Source organism: Trypanosoma brucei, chromosome 3 (assembly GCF_000210295.1).
Source record: "Trypanosoma brucei gambiense DAL972 chromosome 3, complete sequence".
Taxonomy (NCBI): Eukaryota; Euglenozoa; class Kinetoplastea; order Trypanosomatida; family Trypanosomatidae; genus Trypanosoma; species Trypanosoma brucei.
The window spans coordinates 1,165,868-1,189,589 of NC_026736.1; the positions used below are offsets into that span (position 1 = coordinate 1,165,868).

The following is a 23,722-nucleotide window of genomic DNA, read 5'->3' on the forward strand; positions in this document are numbered from 1 at the left end:
CAGTGAGGGGTACAGATCGGTGCATTACGGCTCGTTGCCTCCTCACGCCTTTTATGTGCTAGGCAAATCAATTACGTTGCCTGTTCTTTTTTTGTTGGTGTCTGAGACCGTGGAGACATCGCCAATAACGAAGAGCTAAGCAACCAAAAGGATAGTAATAGTAGTACAGGTAACAACAAAGAGGCGAAGGAATTGAGCAGCTGTATGCGCATACGACCTCAAACACCACCAGTGATGGGATGCAGCGAAAAAAAAAGGAAGCACATGCGCACCTGATAGGTAAAAAAAAATAAATGACAAGAGTCTATTTTCCGTGTTGCTTCGTGCCTACAGGATAACGTTTGGTGTACCGGCAGTAATGAAAGTAGCTACTTTCCCAGCGTTGATGAACGGAGAAGTTCCTTTTGGATCGGCAGGGTTGAAAGGTACAAGTGTTCGGTTCGCGTCTTTCGGAATGGCGGCAGCAAATCGGCGCCTCCCAAAACCACTAGACGCAGTCACTTGTTGTTTACTTGCCGTGTAAGCTGTTCGTGCTGATTTCACACCTTTTTCTTCCGATTCCACGTTGGGACGCCAGCCGAGGCAGCTGTGCGAACTCTCCAACGTGGCGAAATGCCCGACGCTCGCACCGGGGCTGTTGGGTGGGCTCTGACGCGGGTAGCCGGTAGAGAGTGACGACATATTCGCACTGACAGGGTGTGGGGGACTGCTACCCCTGGGTGTTTCTTCGATTTTCTTCACTAAGGAAGGCAGTGCTACACAGGTATTAATCCTCACGACGTTGACTTTTTCTTCCTGCTTTGGTGATGCAACTGTTGATGGTTTTACCATGCATGGGGGTAAGATGTGGGTGTTCCTCACTACTTCGATTTCTATTTTCTGGTTAGGTTTCAGGAGTGGCACAACAACTACTTGATCGGCTGTCTTGGGAAGACGGACCATTACCGTTGGGCCTCCTGCAGCTGAATTCTCACAGAAAAAGAACGGCACCGCTGATGTTTCCTTCATGCAGTCCACTGCACGACTAAATCCTTCGCGAGTCATGAGCTTCCGTTGCCTCATGTCAGCCAGCCATCGAAGCAGTGCGATGACATCTTCAACACTTGCCTCTAGCTCACCCGCCTCACTGGAACTGCCGCACGGCTCTCCGGCTTGTGTCTCCGTGCGAGCCGTCGTTGGAGTCGCGAGAGAGAACACCTCAGTTTCTTTGGGTCCCGTTACATCTCCCCATGGGGGGTCGAAAACATTGGCTTCACCCGCGAACACCTCGTTTTGAAGTGCTCCAAGCATCGCCCTGCCATTTTCAGAAAGCTGACCCACAGGTTTCCAAAACGTTGCGCCGCTTTCCCACCCTTGACTTTCCCCAGATCGTGAGAGAATATCCCCTGGAGGGTACAGAGGGTCGCCTTTCCCCTCTCCACAAGTTTGGTTTCTTAACTTCCCCGCCTGCTTCAGCTTTAGCGGCTCAGCAGCATCATGCGTCACCTGCTCGCGGTTGGCTTTTGGATACGTAGCCGATGGGGCGTCCGCTTCACGGCGGGAAGGCGTGCTGCGTTCCTTGTCCCTTAGTACCCCAATCGAGAGCTGCGGAACAGTAACATTCTTATTTCCACGAGCACAGTCCTGTGACCTCTCATTCGGTGAAGCGAAGGATCCCTTCTCGCCACTGAATGGAATCGTTCGCGACTTCTTCACAAGGTGGTCTTTAGCTCTGTCAGAGGACGGTGACAGCCCACCCTTACCCTCGCCCTCTCGCGTAACTGCTCGACTTGACATTGCGTGGCCCATCCGATTCAGCAGTAACGAGCCATCAGCAGCCCCAGCACAAGTCGTATTTCCAACGGCACGCCCCGAAGCACCTGTGCGGGGTCCCTCGCGACTGCCCACCGACAGACCGCACGTATGACTCTCGGATGCGGCCGTGCTCGTCCAACCGCTAAGCCCATCATGCGGAATTTCCACGCCAGGCTCCGTTGGTCTCTTCGTGATTCCAAGCAACGAAACCTTGCTGGGCTGTCCGCTAGCATTGGCATGCAGTTGCTTCTCACCTAATGCTGGACGACTTGTCGACGCCCGTGTTGGTGGACCCTCGGCGATCGTCGTACTCCCGCCTTTGGGTGCTCCTTCATCACCCACGGTAGCTGAAATTTCCGCAGTTTTTTCGGATAGCATGTTCTCATTTTCTTTCCCACCTTCCCTGCGTGAAATTTTATTGAAGGTCTGTGTCTCCTCAGCGCTGTAGTTATTGTCTTTTCTACCTCGACGTGCCGTTCCGGATACGGGGTACACCTTCTTCTTGACGAACTTCTTCTCGGCTCGTCCCTTCTTTGAAATCCTCTTTGTTTGCTGTGCTGCTCCTGAATGCACCACAAACTGATCTACTGAGCACCTTGGAGCACCTTCGCGCCCGGTTCTGCCACTTGGCGCTGTACGAGCCCCCATTGCTTCCCCTGCTGAGTCTGCAGGAAGTAACTGACGCTTGGTTTCGCTCTCTCGCACCGCACGGGGCCTGGTTGAGTCAAGTTGTTTCTTCATATCCCCGCTCTGATCCATCATCATAGCCCTTAGCCCCACGTGTTCCTTGGGTCCCTTTTGGTAGCTGCCTGTTCCAAGGGCACCTTTGCTGTCGTTTTTCGCCAAATCAACTGGCGCGCTCCTGGCCACATTTTTGTTAGGCTTGCCGTCGAAGCGGTGATCATCTGCGCCAAGAAATTCACCACACGGCAACGGTGAAGGATTTCTGTTGGAGTTCCGGCTAAAGGACAGCTGTCCAAGAAGGCTGAAATTCAGGGTTACATTTTTCAGTAGGTCCCGATCCGGCCGCGATCCTGATGTTATACGCTCACCTTGGCTTTCACAGGATCCGTTGAATTCCGGCATCCCCCTTCTCGTAGACGCGCTCTCTACTCCAAATTCAGTCAGATATATATCGTTCCCCAGCGTGGTACCACTAAGTTCCTCTGCATCTCCATTATAGTGAGATAGATGTGACGGATCGAAAGAAGGCGCAGAACAGCTATCTCCTTCAATCCCCATGAATCCTCCTGAGGGTGTTGGGTATCTCGGGCGTTCGCTGCCAGCCGGCGTGGTGCCCTCTTCCTTTCCTTTCCCACCTGGCACCGGACTGCGTCCAACATTGATGGCTGCGAGACTTTTCCTACGTGTCCTCCGTCTCTTCTTTGATTGCATGGCAACACTACTTCTTCTCCTCAAATCCGCCTCTCGATTCCTCCTCGCCACTGTGCTCAAACCCATTGTGCGAACAAACGTTTCCGGTGGGCCGCGCCTTGGGGGCCCGCGCTGCTGCACTTCCACATTGGTACTGTATAGCGGTGGGAAAGGACGTCTAGGTGCCCTTTCCAAACCTTTTTCGACGTGCCTCGCCGATAGTTGTGGGTCCTCGGTCACGGCTTCCAAGTGCTCCTCGAGAGGTATTTGGAGCATTGTCTCATCTTCGCTCTTGGAAGCGCCCAAGTCTGCACTGGGATCGGGGCCAGGTCCCCAACCACTAGCAGTGTCCTGATGCTTATCCAATGGATCACGAACTCTTTCTGAAGAACCCACCACGCTCGTAACGTGAGAATTACTCATCCATGTGCCTTGGTCCTCTTCGCGATCACTGGTTAGCTGATGGCTCTCTTTTTTGTCAGATTGCAGTTTCTTCATTTGAGATATACCCTCATCGACACCAAGCAACATGTTACTGTTATACGTTTGGCTAGCTGCGCTACCGGTGGTGGGGCGATTCTCCTCTTCAACTATCAGCGTGATGTTGCTCCCCTCTAACCACGACTGTAGCTCATTCACAATATCTTCCGGGGTACGGGATATATCGTTGTCGGGGGTGAACTCATAAGGTGGTATCTTCCTTCTCCTTCCGGCCCCCCTCCCGACTACCGGGGCTCGTTTCTGCTTCACATCGGCCTGTGCCCCCTCACCTCCCGGCGTTTTTTCATCTGTACCCCTGTTGGCCCTTGACATCTGTGGTTGAACCCCGCCTTGTTCCCCGCCCTCGGCCTGATCTCCCTCTTTCTCATCGTCCTCCACTGTGTTCAAACTCTCTCGTATAACTGGGGGAAGGGTTGCTGCGCTTGGCATCCCCCTCAAATCATTTCTTGTCCAAGCCGGTGCTGCCCGCAACCACTTCGCGAGGGTGCTTAGAAACCTTTCCTCGACAGCGGCGTGATTCCCCACCCTCTTGCCCGACTTCTCCCCGATGGAAGTAGCCTCAATATGTTTGGAATTCTCTATAACCACATTATTTGCGCCGGCAAGAATACCACCATTTTCGATTGGTTGCACAAAGGCATTTTCTCTCATAACGCCACCCGCGTGGCTCATAATTTTCACAGCCGCCTTATCATGCGAGTCAAAAGTGTTTCCATCCATCGTTGGTGCACATTCAGCGAGCAGTACGACCCCATAAATACCCCGTAGGAATTTGTTCCCACTAAGTTTTGTACCGCATTCGGAACCCAGTGACACGGAGGTATTCCCCGAACTAAATAGACACTCTTCTACAACGCCGTTCCCAACGGAGCACAACAGCGGAGATGAGCTCTTATCCGTACCAATGACTTCGCAGTGCGAGAAGACTGGTTCGGCGTGCTTGTTCAGCGTTACCATCCCCGGTTGAGCACTTGAACGGGCGAAGAAGAAGCAGTCGTGAAAGGCGGTTTTTGCGTGCTGGCACGCCTCTACTGCCCTGAGGCAGCGCAAGAAGATGCAGTTCACAATACGGCCTCCAGCACGCTCACCGGCAAAGAGGCCAAGGCTTAGACCACTAAAATACGATTCACACACCATCGACTGGGACACGCCCTCCAAGGCCACCCCTCTTCCCTTAGATCCAATGAACAGCGACCTGTAAATAATGACAGCGGCTTGCTCACCCAACGTGACTGCAGTACCGGCTTCCGAGCAGAAGCAGTTATACGCCAATATGCATTGACCTCGGGCTATTTGTTGGGACGCGCAGACATCAGCAGTACCACTGTTAAGGAACAGACAGGTCACGACATGCGCCGTGGTCTCTTTCCCTATCTGCACACCAACATCGTTTCCGTCAAATGTATTCTTATTAACTATAACCACACTCCCCGTGGATTCTAGGAACACACCGCACACATTCTTGATAAACCGGTTGCTCGCGAAATGTCCTATTCCACCGTCGCACACAGACACTGCTCTGCTGTTACTGCTATCCTGTTGCTTGAAGATGTTTTCTACCACAACAGGATGTGCCCCCGTTGTTACCATTATGCCACATTTCTTGTTACCACTGAACTCATTTCGCCACACTTTGGTTTTGGCTTCAGTCTCACAGAGGCACCCACATGTATTCTCCTCGAGGATGTTACCCGCAACGACGCCACAACACCCTGGGCTACGCATCGTAACTGCCGTTCCACATTTGCGGAAGATGTTGTTGTAAACGTAGACTCTAGGCGACTCTTCCATGACAATCCCGCTTGTAGCCTGCTCAAAAATATTATTCTGCACACAAGTGAGCACATTCTCAGTGGATATGTGAACACTTTTTTTTGAACTATCCTTGAAGCAGTTGTCGCGTATTTGAACCTCACCCCTATCTCCCCCAACCGTGATTCCACAGTTTCCATCACGAAGAAAACGGGACCTATGCACCTCCACGTATTGCGGACTTGTTATAATCACTCCTTGCAGGTTGCCTATGAAAACGCAACCCTCGGCATCCACCCTTCCATATTCCTCCACGCAAATCGCCTTTCTTGAGGTTTCAAATGTGGTCGCCACTATGTGCACCAGCGGGCCTTGTCCCACCTCCACACTCGCCTTAGTGCTATTGTCAAACATGCAGTTTTCTACAAGTATTCTGCTTTCATCAGATGCAGGTGCATTCCAGTGACACGAGAGACCTATTCCGTTGTCTTTAAGCACGCATCGTGAAAGATGGGAATCAATGAAGCCACTGTCACTAGGAGAAGATTCAGGATGCGTAAACATGGCAGCGACGCCCATATATCGTAGAATGCATTTCACCATACTGACAGCCGATTCCACACGCACACCAACGCCTGCACCCTCTAAAACGCAGCTGTGCAACTCAGGTATACATCCTCCCGCAGCGACGACATTCGCCTCTTTGTTGTTTTCTAGCTGACAGAGTGAGATATGTGGACGGAGGTTCCCTTGGTAATCGTTCCCACTGCAGAGTATTCCGCTGCACTCGTTACCGCTGATGCAACAGCTTTCCAATGTTACACTGGATTGAAGCACAATTCCGCTGCCTTTATTATCGAATATTTCGCAGTTTTTAACTTTCACGAGCGCCACATCATCACTCTCATCGCCCGCTTCGTCTGCAGTAATCTCCACACCGTGGCTCTCCGAGTTTTGTATGGTGATGAACGTGACTTCTGCTTCCTTTGAAAGTCTTGCGGGAAGAAGAACGCCACGGCCCCTCGACCCACTTACTTGTACCGCCTGCAGGATCGTTCGGCTGCCATGCTCTGCCACAATCCCTGTTGTGCACTCCTGAACGGTTGACTTCGTGATTTCACCAACACTCTGGGACATGTACCATACCCCTGCGTTCTCACAACGGCTAATTGTGAGATCTCTAAAAGTCGCCCACCTGAGTATGCTGCCACCGAGTTCAACATCAATAATCTTATTGCTGCCTCCACTCGTGTGAGTTTCCGTTGGACACTCTTCAACTAACGCCTGCGCCTCACTGTCCAATTCCTGTATTGCCATTGTCTCTTCGTCAGCTGGTGACGCAAACAGCACTCCAATTGCGCACTTCTCCACGGTTACCCGTTCCGCCAAAAGCCGTGCAGCCGTAGAAGCGAGAAATCCAGCTCTCGAACATTTTGTGATGTCACACCTATTCATGCGCACCACAGCACCGCTTTTCACGACAACACCAACACCTTTCTCCGCAATGCCCGCACCGATCCTGCACTTTTCGAAGTACAGCGTGGTATCACAATCACCGGCCACAACGCCCTCCTTGCATTCGTCTCCTCCAATGGTACAGCTGAGGAACAGCGCACTCCCTTCTCTCACCGATCTGGAGAAAGAAGTTTCCCTGATGCGTTCACCCTCCCCGGGAATCGCCACAACACCCTGATGCTGCTGTGCAATAAAGCATTCCTTGAAGCTAACATTGTCCGGCTGCCTGAGCAGCACGCCCTTTCCATTACGGTTAATGACACACTGCTCTAATGAACAAGCACCGTTTTCTAATATAGCGACTCCAGCCACGCCACACTTCTCAACAGTGGCCTGAACAACTGTAGCATTGGGAGAGGGGCCTGCAACAACAATACCGTACTTTTGGCAGGCATTAACTTTTACAGTGTCGAGTGACACCATTGTCCCCCGCGTAAATGTAATCCCTATGCTGCAATTCAACACCTGGATATCGTTGACTTTGTCGGAAGCCCCGAACTTGGCAAGCACTCCCGTCTTGCACCCACTGATAATGAGTCGACTCAAAGTACCCTCTGCACAAAGATTCAAACCGACTGCCGAATCAGATATCGTGTTCTTTCGTACTACTACGGGTGTATGCGACTCACAAGAAACGCCAAAATCTCTACATGAGTTAATGCTATTTTCTTCGACAACGCCTTTGGCCGCTCCTGTATACTGGATGCCGTGGCCAACCCGATTCATGTGGCACTTTACAACCCTGCAGTGCGTTTCGGCTCCATCAGCATTGACAACACCACTCCTACAATCCGTAAACGTGCACCCCTCGATGAGTGCCTCAGCACCTGTCCCTGCCTGAATACAAGTAGCGGAACAGTCGCGCATATGGTTACTGCTTATGGTAGCGGTGCCCATTTCGAAGGCGTATACTCCTGGTCCCGTCAAGCCACGGAAGTTATTACCAACAACCGTACATTCGCTTCCCGGACCCGCCACGACAACGCCGTAGCGAGAAATTGCTACATCATTTCCCCGCACATGAGCTGTACTTTGTTTCTTCACGTAAATGACCTCCCGCATGGAACCTAAGTTGTTTTTTTCAATAGTTGCCCTCGAGCCTTCTTCTACAAGTACACCTTCCTTTTGGCTAATCAGCAGGGAGTTACCAACGAGATGGCAGTTGCTGCGGCCCGTTACCACAACGGAGGCACCGCCGCTTCCTTTCAATGTATTTCTGCTAAGTGTTGCCTGACTTGACTCTTCAATAACAATGTGATGTACGGACACATCCTTAATGGAACTGTTCTCCAGGACGAGCCGGCTTCCTCCCGACATTGTAATTGCTGTCGCCATCCTCGACACTTTCACCCCTCGGATGACTACATTTGAGTTATCTTGTATAAAAATACCGTACATACTTTCATTGAACCCAGAGACAAGGTTGTCGTCGATAACCACCGAACCATGATTGCAGATAGAGAATCCGGTGACGCTATTTCTGGAGAGCACATTTTGTGTAACAACACTTCCCGTACAGTCTCCGACAAAAGCCATACCTGTTGATGACTCTGCTACATTACATTCGTTAACCTTAACCGCTGAACGATCAATGACAAACCCATAATAAGAGTTCCACTGCAAATTACATCTACATATTGAGACACATGGACCAATGGCATCCTCACCATCGCCACCGCCGCTCTCTTCACGTACATGGGTGGTGCGTGCGTAAATTCCAGCACCACAGCCCTGAACATCATTTCCATCGACTGTAACTGTGGAGTCCCCGCCCACAACAATACCCCAGGCACTGCAGTTGCCTATGCGGTTGCCACAAAAGCACTCGGGGGAGAGTCTGCAGTCGTTAATACGGAACCCTGTTACACCGTTAGACAACATATTGGACACCATGACAGGGTGGGCATTGTGAACCACACGCACCAGAGCCGCACCTTCGGGTGCGACCCTCTTCAGCAAAACTTGAAGTGAGTGCGTGGGTACTTGATCCACCTGAGAATTACTGGCCGCCTCCCCACCGCCAGTAATAATGTTGTCATGAAATAACACCTCCGTCGTCCCAGAGAGACGCCCACTCATGTGTACAACCACGCCGCTCCGCCCTTTGGTTTCACTAATACGATTGTGGCGTACGATCGGCTTTCCTGCCGTGTCGAAATAGAGGCTCTCACCCTCGTGGCCAAAGATGTGATTATGCTCATAAATCCCGCTGCCGTTTCCAATGACAGAAATTCCAACCCCATGGCGTGAGCTGTGAATACGGCAGTGCGATACATGCGGTTTGGAGTCATTTTTTACATACAGAGAAGTCATATCGCATTCTTCAATGCGCGGGTTGCCCCGTTTAACTACAACAGCTTGATTTTCCGAAGCACGATTTCCCTTCGCTGTGATATTCAGGCCATGCAAAATGATCGGCCCATCCACGTCAACTACCAAGCAAGGGCCCACAGAAACAATGGTGGGAGGCTCCGCATCCTTTGCACCGCACAATTCTAGTGGATGTTTTATGGTGATGTTTTCGAAGTACGTGCCACTTTCCACCACAATGCGGTCATATGGGTGGGAAGCAAGAATTGCATCAGTGATCTGGTGGAACGCCGCCGTGACGGTTTTACCCACACGAATTTGTCGTGTCTCAAGGCCGTGAAGCGCACTTATAACGCGTGGATAATCGGAATCTGCGACAAGAGTCATTGTGTGGTGAGCAAAGGAAGAAAAAAACCAAAGCAAATTACGACCGCACAGTCTTTTCCCCCCTTTTCCTTCCCCTCCGTCGTCAGGGTTAGGGGGGCGCACGTGGAGGTGGAGCTCTCTTCTTTTCTTTCCGTGCTTCCCTTCCCGCCTGCCACGGGGACTATCTGACAACTAGTTTGAGACTTTCCGTACTTTTAGTTAGTTGAATGAATTGAATAGCAAAAACGAAGACAAGAAACCAAATAACAAAAAAAAAAGGGGGGGGGACACGGTAGAAACGAAGCTGCTAAGACACGAAAAGAGGGGAAGGGAGTCACATGTACACTTTTTTTTTTGTCAAAGATGAGAAAACGAATCGCATGCGCCGATTCACGAGCCAACTGGGGACAACAACAACGGCAACTAAGATGACATAGCGGGTGGAGTTTTCGTTTGTATGAAAAGAGTGCGGAAGAAAAGGGGATGCGGCAGGGGCTCCCTTCCTGTGGTGTCACCGCGATATTTAAAGGAGTCGCACCCACACGTTTTTGAGCAACGACTCCTCTCTTTCTTTTGGCTCCTACTAATCTGCGCTCATCATGGCCTCTTCCCCAGGGGATAAAAAGCGTGTAACTGGAAGCTTATCACCAACACACTGGTCATCTCGCAGCGTGTCAAGCACCTGCTTCCAATGTGTGGACTGCTCAAGAAGGCCGTCATTTCCAATCATCACCATTGCGAAACGGGCTCTGCTGCAGCACACGATCATGCGGTTGCGCATTTTTAAGAACTCCGTCAACCGTTCTGTACGCACCAAAGAAAGTATCACAACATCGTTCTCATCACCCTGAAAAAGATCCACCGTGCTCACGCAGACATCACTGAAGGCGTGCAGTCGGAGGGTCGTACGTAGCAACCTCAATTGTGCTAAATAAGGCGTAATGACCGTAATGGATTTCTGGTGTACCCCCTCGGTGGTGAGGTGAGCGACAAGTTTCAGAACCATTTCAGCCTCCAACAAATTCACCTTGCTTCGGCTTCCTGGGGCCTCCGACTCCGGCTGACTGTGACGCCAGAAAAATACACGGCGTGCCAGACCGGGGACAGCGTCAGTATGCAATACACCTTTAGTACAAACAAACGGCCGTTTGTAGAGGTCTTTGTTATCCAACAGCATATTAGGACCGTAAAACGGCCGGACCAAGCGGGAGATGAGAGGATGCATGCGGCGTTGCTCTCTCAAACAGATCGGCCGCATACGCGAAGAAAGGCGCTCAAAGAGCGACATATTTAATCGATTAAATTTTTCGTATAAAAACGTCTCTACCTTTGGTCGAAGCTGGAAGTGGTCACCGATGAGCACCACCTGTTGGAGAGAGTCTGTCATGCACGCAAGTAACTGTGACTCAAGCACTTCTGCTGCTTCTTCAACTATCAAAATAGTCGGCCGGAGGGATCGGAGAAGGTTTTGATTGCTGGCGCAACCAGTTGTTGTGAGGCCAACTACATCCGCCCCTTGTAGAAGCTCAAGCTTCAGCTCACTCACAACGTGATCACGTATTGTCACGACGTTACTAATTGCATCCATAATTAATAGACAGTCCCTTGCCTTAACGGAAATACACTTCCGAATGAGGTAGGCATAGTACTCATGGCGTAGAACAGGATCAAGACTCCACAGTGACAGCAACTCCTCTGGGACACCTTCAGGACAGGTGGGAGGATTTTTCGCAAGCTCCATGGCCTCAGATGAAAGATATGTCGTATGTAGCGAGTCGTTGAACTTTCGGTTCTCCTCCTGGCGTCGCATTTCCTGAAACACACTTAGCTGTGCTGCACCGTCTTCCTCACCTTCCTTTTCGTCTTCAGGTTTACCCTCGGTCCTCTCACGTGACGACCGCTGTGCTTCCTCCAAAGCTGATTCCACGCGAGTTTTGAGAAGCTGCAAGTACAGCGTTCTATTTGCTGTTCTTTCCGACTTCCCCACATATTGCTTTCCTTGCAACCATTCATCGCGATCCTCGTATTTAATGTGTTTCCGCTGTTCCTCCGTCAGCCAGCGCTCGAAAAGTGACTTGGGCACACGACCCGATTCCAAATAGTGAATCTCCTTGATTAGGCGCTCTAGTCTTTGATTCATTAGATATATGCGCTCCTTAAGGCTATTAAGCATTGCCTTGTCCGTTTTGGTTCGCAATAATGCGTTAAGGTTGTAAGCATCGAGTGCCGCCTCCTTGGATTGGCCACCAATGCGAACAACGCGCTTTCCACAGGGGAAGAGATCGGCCTTGGTGGCACCCATTTCGTTGACTAAATGCTGTGCAATACGAGGCCGCTCGTCATCCCATGGCCCACTCTGGAGTAGATCTATGAGAAACTCATCAAGTGCATGATTTTTATACGTGATGACAACAACAGGACCGACTATGCTTGGAAGCATGTGCTGTGGTGAAGTGGAGTGTAGCTGTTCCACGTCGATAGTACTAAGTATATCACCCGATGAAACAAGCTGTTTGTACCGGACATACACCTCAACCAGTCGGCAACCAATGAACGACTTGCCTGTTCCGGGTGGGCCTTGAACAAGAAGAATATCGGAGCTGGGGAACAGGCGAAGGGCTTCCTCTTGTCCCTTGTCCAACGTAAAGCGGTCGCAGACATCTGCAATCAAACTCTGGAACGCAAACTCACAGTGGGGTGGGATGTACGCGACGAGCTCGCCAGGTTTTTTGGCTTTACAAGTTATTCCATTCGCGGAGGCATGGGCGGCCGCCTCGGGACTCACCAGAGAGGACAGCATAGGCAGTGGCATGGCAAGCGGCCCAACAAACGCATGAAGAGCCTTCATGATGCTTTTATAACCCATCATGAACACCTCTGTTACCAACATTAATGAACAGTCCATCTTGTTCAGGGATTCGTTACGATGCAGTTTTTCAGCGAGAAGTTCAAAACTTGCACTGCTGTCACAAGGTGAGACGACGACCATGTTTCCGCTCAGTAGTGGTTTGTTGAGGGAGGTCACGGAGCACCAAAAGATCTCGTCGTCTTCCATGACGGTACGGTTGAGCCCAGTTGTGATGCAAAGAGTGGTACCCACCGGAATGTTCACCGGCGCTTGGGCTTTAGGGCTCTTCGGCTGCACTTGGAGAATGTAACTTGTACAACAGGCAATGTCCCTGTCTTTGGTGACGACGCGGCCCATAAACCTTACACTGTGGTACAAACGTGCGTGTTGGACATCGGATACCGTTTCCTCTGTAGGTTTGTAATCAGGGAAATTGAAGCATGCTGCAGGAAGAATTCTGCTCACTGCTTCGAAAGTATCCGCTTGCAGCATTCTGCAGTGATCCGTGATGAACGACTCTGTGGTGTCGTAAACCTTGCTACCGTTCACGGGAAGATTGCATGGAGAGAACGGAGACAACTCGTGCGGTGGGGGAATGGAGAAGTCAGACGCTGATGGAATGAGGATGTCTGTGCTTCTGCTACCTTCCATGTTCTGCATGCGCCCCAACGTGGCATCCACCTTTCTTTTTCTTACTGCCAAAACTGAGCCCGGTAACTCTCCAGCAGATCCTCTTGTAGCCTTCACACCCTCGTTCAGCAATGAAATGAGAGTGGTTTGCACCGATGCAACCCCGTCTCCCGCTACCGGTGCATGTTGCCGCAAAAGCACAATAAGATTCGCCACCTCAAGCCAACGTTCAACTGCTGTCGCCATGTCACCCTCATTCAAAATTTCCCGACCAATCTCAAGTGCACTTTGCACCATTGATGGGAAGAACGCCGGAATAGTTCCATCCTTCGATTCACGTTGCAATAACACGAGAAACGACTGCAGAAGTGGAATGTGAATAGGTTCACGGTTCCCAACAAAAGTGGTCAACTCCACAAGGGTGTGCACACCATCAACGAATGCGGCGGGTGGCATATCTCTCAACAGACGCAGCATATCTGGCCATTCAAACGTATGAGTCATAACGGCCTTAATCACTGTAATTGGCTGCGTTGCGTTTTTGCATCGCCTAATAAACTTGTAAACATCCTCCGACGTTACATGTGGCGTCTCCAGGCGGATGTCTACGGCTATTGGGTAGTCCCTGCTAACGTCAATTTTAAGTGTAACAGCATCCCCAACAGCAACTTCCCTCACACCGTAATCGACGCGGTCTACAAAGAATTTAACCTCACCCATGTCGGGCACCCGAACGAAGCCAATGTTATGCTCTGTGTCCACACGTCCAATGGTACCGCGTCGTCGTTCCTCCACGAATGGTTCCAGATCCCTTCGCTCATTATTATTTTGCACCCACACGTGTGGTCCACCAACCTTCACATCACGCGTGCCCCCTCGCCCATCCCTCACTTGAGCGCCACCTTTTTTGATTGCGAGCAGAGTAACGGGATCATTTTCCCACTGCCTTTCTTGCATCAGTCGGTAGCGCTCAATCTCCGCACGGTGAGCCGCAAACTTTTCCAAAACACCTCCCCCTTTTGGTACCTTAGCTTCCGTGCATTGCCGTTTGGTGTGGCCCTCTTTCCTGCACTCCCTACACCACCGTTTCTCCCGAAGCGTCAGCAGGCCATTCTGCAACCAAAACTGTAGTGCCTCCTTCTGCTCATCTGTTCGCGCCGGATTCGTAAATATTGCCTTCCAGTGCTCTTTGTCTTCCAAGTGCGTGGTGGCGTACTGAGCCAATAGTGGATGGAAATCCACAATTCTCAGGAAGGTCCAGTGGTTGCACAGAACATCATCCGGATCCTTCCAATCGATGCTCGCACTCTTTTCGTCATTCCACTGCCGCTCCACCTCCATGTCGCGCATAAGGACTGTCACTCCGCTAGCTCTGTGTATGTGTGCGTGTGTGCGTTTACACTCTAGGGAACTCTTATTATTTGATTTAGTCCGCACAGCCACTGCCAACTCCACAGAAGACCTGCAATCGTGGGGTGAGCGAGATGGTGGGGCAGGAGAAATGCGATAGATGTGTGCGCTGTGCCAGCGCCTACAGCCACTTTTGCGAAAAAAAAGAAAACATTCACCAGAAGCAACAACAGAACAACGATAAGAGATGAAGGTAATGGCTAGAAGAACAGTAGTAAATAATGTAAAACAGAAAATCCCCCATCAGCTTGGGCACATCAGGCTGGAGATTTGTCAGTTGCCTCTCGAACGCGGTTCTTGTTGGTATTGCCGCAATACTTCCCCAGCTTTCCCCCCTCGGATTCACAACATTTGAATTAATACGTTAATAATTCCCCATACTTCTGTTGAAGTGTGTGTGTGTGTGTGTGTGTGTGTGTGTGGTTTATGTGTAGAAACTTCGTCTTACTAGTCAAGTACGTCCAAGAAGCAAAAACTAAGCACGAATAGTGGTGCAGAATGCCCGGCAAGCATTGCTAATTTTAAAGAAAAATCATGCCCACCACCTTATACGCGCATGCCACTGTGAATCACTTGCATGGCAGATTACATTCATGATAGAAAAGAAAAAAGAAAAAAGAAAAAAGAAAAAAAAAGAAAAACGCTAACGCCAACGCCAACGCCATAAAATAAACGGAGTAAGAAGGTTTATCAAGTCACATAGCCCGTTACTACCGCAAGTGGTTGTAAGACAGGAGAAGGTGGGGGAGAGAGGAACAAATCATCCCAAAACACTCATTTGGGGCCCCAAGTGACACATCTCAATATATTTCACTTGCCTGCAACATTCCCCAAGCTCGCATTACATCATCCCACTTGAATCCATCGGATCCATTAACTTTCCTTGTCCTTTTTTTTTTCTGCACCATCTCTGAGCTCTGCATTACGTTTCTCAAGAAGCTGCTTAGAAAGGTCTTCCAACTCCCGATCCATCTCGTCCCAACCGTCAACGATACGCCGCACATTTTCTAGTTTGGGTATCTTTGTCAGAGGGTTGTTGCAGAGGTCTATGGTCTTGGCACGTGCCTTACTCTCTCCTGCGCACCAGGTCTCACACCAGAGCCATTCCTCCGGCAGTGAAAATATGGGCATCTCATCCTGCATGAAGTTTGGTAAATCCTGATCCAGATTGGCGAGGCTTCCGGGATCTTCGCTAAGCCTGGCGTACGTTGCGCGGTACTTGTCGCCGCCTAGCGCAGCCCGCAGTCGCTGCACGTTGACTAAATAAAGTGCACTGATATGATATGGTTTTCCTCGTAGGTGACTCAACCAAAACCCTTGGTCCCAGAACCGAAAGTTTGTTGTGGCATCGTTAGGGTACTCTCTGCAGAAGGGCGTGTAGGCCATTGCGGCAGCGCCAATATTCATATTGTACAGTTCATGCAAGTCCGCTTGCACGATCTGATCCGCATCAACAAATATGACGCGGTCTACGTTAAGTGGGAAAAGAACGTCAAGGAAGAGAATCTTGTAGGCCCAAATGGTGCGTTGCTTCTCCGTTTGCTTGTTTAGCCACCACGGCCAGCGGTAAGTAACGAATCCTACATCGAAACCGTAGTGCTCTGCCAACAGGGGCACGAGCTCCTTGAACTGCGGTGATAAGAAGTTCTCTATGAGCCAGAACTTAATCCGCGTTGTGTTAGCTCCGTGTACATCTGAGGAGGTGCGCATTACGGTGTGCATCATGATGCGGAGGAACCTCTCATACAAATGTCCAGAGGCAACTGTAAAAATATTAAGCGTTGGAAATTTGGGACGCTCACTCCGCGGCCCCTTTGGTGGCCACTCGGCATTACTCGCCACGACAGTCGCGGCGGCGATGCTTTCGATGCTGGCTTCCTCAAAACCTGCCGTCCTCGATATACCGAGTCGAATGAAGGATCCCGTAAAGGAAGAAACAACAACAGGAATGCTTTGTCCAGCGGTGTAGTTGAAGTGACGCCCTACAGAACCGATTGCTACGTCAAGCACTGGGACGTCGTTGTGATGAGAAATATAAAACGCTCGCGCGATGGCCCCCGGTTGCACACCCAAGTACCAGAGACCTGGTGTGCTCTGAAGTTGGAAGTAGCCTTTGATCGTCATGACGATCGTGTCGCGCGTCGTATTGGTATAACTGCCGCTTGTATGGTTATACAGTGATGAACGAATTTGCAACGGAAGTCCGCTGGAGGGACCTCCTGTGCTGTCGTCTTCGGCACTCCCGGAAATGAGGATGGAGTTAATACGGTACGTTGCATAGAGATACTTCGATGAAGGTGGGAGCCTCGACAGAATAATATTATCGAGATCATATTCTGCCTCCATGGGGAAAACTGTCCAATACTCTGCCTCTTCTATGCCTAGCGTCAACAGATGTTTATCCGGCAGATGACTGAACACGGCCTTAGGAGCTACCACACGTCCCTCAGCATCGAAACGCAGTTGTAGTTCGCCAACAAACTTGTAGTAATTACGTATCGTGTTCCCAACCGTTAACGAAGGGTTCAAATACACTGTGCAGACGGCTCCAATGGACAACTGAGAGATATAGTTGCATAAGGAGACAAGCTGCTGCGACGCGCGGGCCACGGGGTCTACCACAACCGTAAGCCGATGCCTTGGCACCCTCTTTTCGGTCGCGCCCACAACAAATGAGAGTGGGCCCGGGCTCACGGGAAGCCGAGTTTTTTGCTCCTCACGACGGTCATTGTTGGCCGCATCACGTCTCAACGCCGCTACAACAGCGGCAATTCTGGAGGCATAAAAATTTTGGTCACTACCGGGTATTTCCAGACCAGGGTCCATACCGACAAAAGTGGCTTCCTCAAGCACATTCCATACTTTCTTTGGGGTATGGCCACCTTCCAGGGTTGCTACTTCGAAGTCCTCTTCAGTAAAGTTGTCATACACAAAAAGGCGACCGTTTACGTAATAATGAACACTCCCCGGGGTTATTTCGTGCACCGCCGAAACACTACCAGTCATCTCCCTGCAGAACTCAGATGCGAGTAAAAACAACTGATTAGGCTTCCCTGCTTGGTCCCTGGTGCTGCCTTCAGCAGATGCTCTGAAAAGTGCTTGTAGTTGGTCGGAGAACTTAACACCTTTCAACACGTGCTCGTACTTTTTTGGATCGTCCAGTTGCCATCCCGGGTGGCTGTGCTCAAAGGTTGAGAGAAGAAACTCTTGCAACAAGTTTAAACACTCCGACTTGTCCGCCACCCCACAGTGCTGCAACAGCAGGTGCAAATCGTCGACAACGGTGCGGGAGTTTGTTTTCAGTGAAGTACCGCACACAGCAAACGTCAGTCGTGTTCGGCCACACGTCTCGTCAGCACCTTTGCAAAGAAGAAGGGACCGTACGGCATTGAGGGTTGCCTGTAAACTTTGTGCAGTCACGGGCACGTGTAGGGTTAACACACCACTGACCAATGATACTTCGTTCATGCCACTTGTTGACGGGTATATAAACGGGTACTTGTGGAGGAAGCTCAACACCGAGTTGTGGCTCCAGTCAGCAAACGTTTTGTTCTCAAAAAGAGCCGCAACATAGCGAGTCCTGGCACCGCTCAACTCCAGAACGGATTCATAGAGGTTATCATCGTCGTCGCTTAAGGCACCCATCTCCACCAGTTTCTGTAAATGTGCAAACTCCTCCCAAATACCGTGTTGAAGAACGATCGAAATATCGGTATGGACTCGGCCATTGAGAAGCACTACTGGAAACTTACTAAACCCCAACGTACGCACCATCTTTTGCGTTTTCTCGTAGTGAGTAATGAACGCAGGGTCAAGCACCACGTCGTCGACTGCACGCTTCCTTGCTTGCATCAGGACGGACTGCGTGATCATCTTTACGCTCAGTTCTGTGATGGTTTGCTTAGCCATCATCTCCCTGGTCATGGCCATAAGAAAATCGGAAACCGCAGCAGGGTCCGCCTCTCCTTGCATTAGCTCCCAAACCGTGGCCGCGACCAGTAGTGTAGCTTTCGATGCATCTGAGACGGCAACCTTGTCGAATTTCTTACCCACCAAGGTCACCTCCGGACTCCAATTTTTGTCAACGAATACAACGCCAAAGCGTATGGGCTGCTGAGCTCTCCGCGCCACCTCAAAGATGGTACCCATTCCTTCATACGTAGTAGGGTCCGCAATACATACAACATGGAGAACATTCCGCCTTGGCAGCGTCGGAGCTGCCGCACCATTCCTTAGCATCGAACGGAGCGTCGTGGGAAGACGGTACAAGTAGGCATTATTTTCTACGTCGTTGAACCAAGTTACGGCGTCTTGTGGTAGCCACACACGGGCGGTAGTATCTCCACTACCACCACTCAGCGATTCCCCTTGAAATTGGATGCGGGCCAACCCATTTACTACATCCGTCATGTCTGTATTACCGTTCCGAGTGGCGTCGTCGGAAGAATGAAGTTCGGAACGACTAACCAAGATCGTGCTGAGGGTATCAAGTAACCTCTCATACTCTTCTATTTTTTCCATCATGTAAAAGAGGTTAATGTTTTCGGTGGTCACCGCGCATCCGTTAAGGAAAACATGCGAGGCGCCGTGATACATGCTCCTTCCGATGGCATCCAATTCTCGAACAAATTTTGGGTCCTTTCTGGCAGCTGCAACAAAACTCATCCGAGAAAGGAGCGACGCATAATTAGGAAAATTCGTCAATACGTCTAAGAGCGCATGGAGCGGTTTTCTGCTCGGATCCATAACATATTGCGCAGCAGCAATACCGATATGAGCCTTTTCCCACGAATGAAGGTCTACCTTAACTCCTTGCTCGATATTCTTACCTACGGCATCCTCAAAGTGACTCAGTTGCAAACTTTGGTCGGGATATCGCCTCTGTAACAAAGATATGTTAAATCCACCTAGAAGATGTTCTTCTCCACTCCCCATGGCACCTAAAACATCCCTTCGTCCCGGTTTGTGCTGCAAGTTCGCGGTAGATTCCCCAGCTATTCGATCATCCACCGCTCTGTACTCAGTGCTCTTTATGTCAACGGAGACACCGTACCCCTGAACTGCCAGCATGTCGTTCCACTGATTTCCTGAGACGGGCAAGTGCCGAAACACCAACTTGGTTGTTTGCTTGTGACGTTTCACAGCCTGAAGGAGTCGCATGGTTTGCCCTTCCCCAACGATACCATACATGATGACAAGGTTGGGACCGTTTAAATGTGGATGAACGTGATCCAGATTGGCAATCACACTCATTGCGTTATCCGCGTTTAGTTCAGTCTCGCCGTCAGCCTTACCTCCAGTGGCATCGCTGCCATTGGGCCCCTTCAACTCGAGCTCCTTCGCAAGTTTATGCTCGTCGCAAAACGCCTTGTTTCCAATCAGCGCAAAAGGCCTTCCCTCAGCAGCACATCCACCCGTGCGATTTATTGCCCTCCCCGCCAGCTGCCGATGCGCCTCCACCGTGGGGGAATGCATCCTGACAGCTAGTTTGGTTGTTAAGAAGGCCACGTGGTGTGGCGGGTGTTTGTTGCTCTGCATTATATCCATCAGCACGTCGTACTGTTCCTTCTGAGTCATGGTACGGGCGCCACCACTCCTATTCGTTGCTTCTGCTCGGAGCCAAACATCTTCCAAGCATTTGTAAAACCCGGAGGGCGCATCATCATGTGTTTGAGTCCCTACCGGCACGGTAAGTGAAGCTACCGCCTCACATCCCTCCTGAAGTAACGGAGTTTCGGTCCATGGTGCCACCACCTTCACATATACGCCTTTGCCTTCCACTGTTAACACGTGACAATGTATGGATGCAACAAAAATGAAGACAATCAATTGCCTAATTTCATTGCTCCTGAGCGTGCAGCAGCTCATTGGTTCTTTGTGTAACTTACTTAGTTCAATTCTTTTTTATTTATTTTCCTTCTGCAGAAATGGGATTAATGGCGCCCGGCAGTGATACAGAAGAGAAGCCATACGTCAGCGCATCGTCACTCATGTGTGTACAACCCGTGTGGTACATTTATTTTGTATTTATTGGGATGGAATAGGGGGAGCAAAGCAGAATATACAACAAGCCAGTGTTCTAACGTGCGCAGTTGTGGTAAAAATAAAAGGAAAAGCAAAGAAAAAAAAACCAACTACAACACATACCCACAAATATACACACATGTAGAAGTACTTATTTGATGGTCGCGAGTGAAAGACAACCCACGCAATCAGACATGAGAGGTGTCGTCACCATCCACAAGAAAAGTAGTAAAGAGCAGGGAGAGAAACAACGAAAAGAAAAAAAAAGAGAAAGAGAGAGATAAATAGATAGGTAGATAGAGAGCTTTGTACAACACGACGGGAGAAAAGAAAGAAAAAAGAAAGGTTGAAGGAATGGCTTATTCCGTGCTTATGTAGAGAGGAACACACTACGTTACGACATTTGAAGCAACTGTTGCAGAAGTAATGGAGGGAAAGGATGAATGGGATGAAGAAAAACAAAAACAAACAAGTGAAAGGAGTGGAAAAAGAAAGGGGAGATGCGTGGATGTGTGAGAGGGGAAATGTAAAATCAATAACAAAAAAAACTTTTACGCACATTGAGAAGAGGAGGAGGAGAAGAGAGAGAGAGAGAGAGAGGGGATCCTCCAAATTCAAAAAGAAAAAAACAATGACGTAAAGTTTTATTTTGTATTTTCTTTTTATTTTTTCCCTCTCACTGTCAAAAAAATTTTTTTTAGCTACAGAAGACGGAAGCAAAAAAAGAAAAAAAAAGAGAAAAAAGACCGATTCCTTCACTTTACCGCATTTCCTTTTTTTCTTACCCACTTCTGCCTTGGTGTTACAATAGAGAAGATGGTTAGCATAACACATTAACCAGCAGGCCAACCGGAAAAGTAAAAAAAAAACAAAACAAATCAAAAGAAAAGAAAAAAGCGAGGGAAAAGGAAATCCACAACCGATCACCCACATGTCGTTTTATTTCATGTCATATAACATTTTTAAAGATAATAATAATAATATTTTTAATACCTATACCCATGCCTCGTTTCGTCTCGGCATTTAAGTTACGTCTTAAGTCATTTTTTCTTTTTTTTTTTGGTCCTTTCTTTTTTCTTTTCTTTTAGTAGTGTATGTAAGCAATCCACTCTGCTTCCCCCGCTGATAATGATATCGTAATGCAAGTGAAAAGAGGATTGGGATTGACATAAGAGATACAGCGGTGGCTGAAGGAACCCAAGTAATGAGAGGGCGACGACTGTGGAAACACACAGGTTCATAAAAAGGAATTCTCTACCCTCTTTTTGGTTCGCTCGTTTCAGCCACATTCTTCTTCCTTTCCCCTTTGCCCTCTCCGAAAAAGTAAAAAAAAATGAAAAAAAATTTCTGTTGTCCAGGCCAGCGTCACCACAAGTACTCAGCCTCTCACTTCTCCACACGATCGGTATCTTCTTTGTTACCACTCGTCTTTACTAACTTGAAAATGATTATTCCTCCTGACTTCTTTTTTATCATATTTATTGCCTCCTTCCCCTCAATAATTTTTTTTTTTGCCCCCACCCTCCCCCCCTGTGTTTCTTCACACACCGCTACGACAAGCCATGAAACGCGTGGCACCGTATGTGAGACCCGCAGCTGATAAATTCCATACGGTCGCTCCCACCGCCTTCCACACGTTGGCATAACTCCCAAAGAAGACCTCCGACTGCCCGACGCTTACAACAAAAATCCCCGCCGCTAAAGTGCACAGGGCAACGAGTTCACTGCGCGCTGAACTAAGTTCAGAACCCATAAAAGGCAAAAGTGGAAGAACCCACCCCAACGTATATCCAATAGAGGAGGGAATAGCAGCATCCACTACCGCTTCCCACCCCGCTGGTGGCTCGAGACGGGAATACCCAAGTTCTTCAACCATCATTAGATTTGCAAAGGCTTCTCGATGCTTCGCGAAAATGCGCGTGATCATATGCGCTTCCTCCTCCAGGAGCCCTTGCGCTCTGTAAATTGCAACCATCTCTTGTATTTCTCCAGCGATATGGTTGTCAATTTCCCAAAGTTCACGCTGAAGTTCCACTTCGTACACCGCTCTTTCAAATAGCAGGGAGCGGCATACCGTAAAGGCGATACCCACGCCGCCCGAAAAGGCATGTGCAATTAGCAGCGGAGCGAAACGCTTATCCTGTGAAGTGGATCCCAAACTTGAGCGGTACATGCCAGCCAAAGCACCGATGGCACCGGCCGCGCACGTGAATCCCGTAAGACAGCCACAAACAAGCGACCGATTCCTAAGGGCACTGTTCTTTCGTATATCAACGTTAAAATGTTCCATTCTATTATCGTGGGCATCTCGGGAACGTTTGGGGTCACCAAAGGAACATCGCGCCTCGTCTTTTTCCGTGAGGCGAAAGCTGTCCATCTCAAGACACCTGCTATAAACCAAAGCAACGGAGAGATAAAATGCCTAATGTTTTTGAATGCTTTCCGAAGCAAACAGAAGGCCAAGTTCCAACTCTTGAAATATGCTCCGTGTCCGTTCGAGTTCCAACTGGAGGATGGATGCAGCCGGTAAAACAATATATATGTATATATATGTATATGTATGTGTATAACTTAATTAGAAACTAAATAGAACAGAAACAATCCAACAACTCACACAAATTCCGATAATCTAGGTCATGTGTGCAGGTTAGAGGGGCCAATAAAAAAGGAACAAGAAGAAAATTAATGATTTAAAGGGGAGTGCACAAACGTCCGACCATAAATAGCACAATGAGGGATACAATGAGAATACCCATGCCGATGCATGCATAGTTAATGTCGTGCGCGGAAGATTACTGAACATAAACACATATTTATATATCAGTGCAGTTGGTTCTTTTGCACCACCATTATGCGCAGCAGGAGCGTGTTAGAACGATTAAGTCCGTTGGAGCGAAGACACCACCCTCCACAGGCAACACCAACAACAACTGCGCATAGTGACGGTGAATGGGGAAAGAGAAGTGTTATAAACATCTGAAACAAGTAAACATTCAGAAAGGTGAGGCGGCTGCCTTCCTGCATTCTCACTTCTCTACCACCAAAAGCGTGTGATCAACTAAAAAATTAAATAAATAAAAGACGTCCGTGAGGGTGTTGACATGTGTGCAGATAAGTTGGTGTATCTGAGCGCCGCAACTTTAACGCCTAAACGAGTCCGTAATTCACCTTCCCTTCCCTTACCCATCATCACACCAT

General features: G+C 49.4%; 5 protein-coding genes across 5 annotated transcripts; all 5 read right to left on the reverse strand.

Annotated features, from left to right (window-relative positions):
* Window positions 1–327: 327 nt before the first annotated feature.
* TbgDal_III5130 (hypothetical protein, conserved) lies at window positions 328–9,633 on the reverse strand (the record flags this gene model as incomplete). Its single annotated transcript, XM_011774159.1, has 1 exon — window positions 328–9,633. One exon carries the CDS (start codon window positions 9,631–9,633, stop codon window positions 328–330), a length of 9,306 nt encoding a protein of 3,101 aa, XP_011772461.1.
* A 562-nt stretch (window positions 9,634–10,195) lies between these two features.
* TbgDal_III5140 (hypothetical protein, conserved) lies at window positions 10,196–14,440 on the reverse strand (the record flags this gene model as incomplete). Its single annotated transcript, XM_011774160.1, has 1 exon — window positions 10,196–14,440. One exon carries the CDS (start codon window positions 14,438–14,440, stop codon window positions 10,196–10,198), a length of 4,245 nt encoding a protein of 1,414 aa, XP_011772462.1.
* Window positions 14,441–15,373: 933 nt separating this feature from the next.
* On the reverse strand, window positions 15,374–20,368 carry TbgDal_III5150 (UDP-glucose:glycoprotein glucosyltransferase,putative; the record flags this gene model as incomplete). The annotated part of the gene is made up of 1 exon (XM_011774161.1): window positions 15,374–20,368. The coding sequence occupies one exon, from the start codon at window positions 20,366–20,368 to the stop codon at window positions 15,374–15,376; it is 4,995 nt and encodes a 1,664-aa protein (XP_011772463.1).
* A 363-nt stretch (window positions 20,369–20,731) lies between these two features.
* TbgDal_III5160 (hypothetical protein) lies at window positions 20,732–21,457 on the reverse strand (the record flags this gene model as incomplete). Its single annotated transcript, XM_011774162.1, has 1 exon — window positions 20,732–21,457. The coding sequence occupies one exon, from the start codon at window positions 21,455–21,457 to the stop codon at window positions 20,732–20,734; it is 726 nt and encodes a 241-aa protein (XP_011772464.1).
* Window positions 21,458–22,064: 607 nt separating this feature from the next.
* TbgDal_III5170 (hypothetical protein, conserved) lies at window positions 22,065–22,901 on the reverse strand (the record flags this gene model as incomplete). Its single annotated transcript, XM_011774163.1, has 1 exon — window positions 22,065–22,901. One exon carries the CDS (start codon window positions 22,899–22,901, stop codon window positions 22,065–22,067), a length of 837 nt encoding a protein of 278 aa, XP_011772465.1.
* Between the last annotated feature and the right edge of the window lie 821 nt (window positions 22,902–23,722).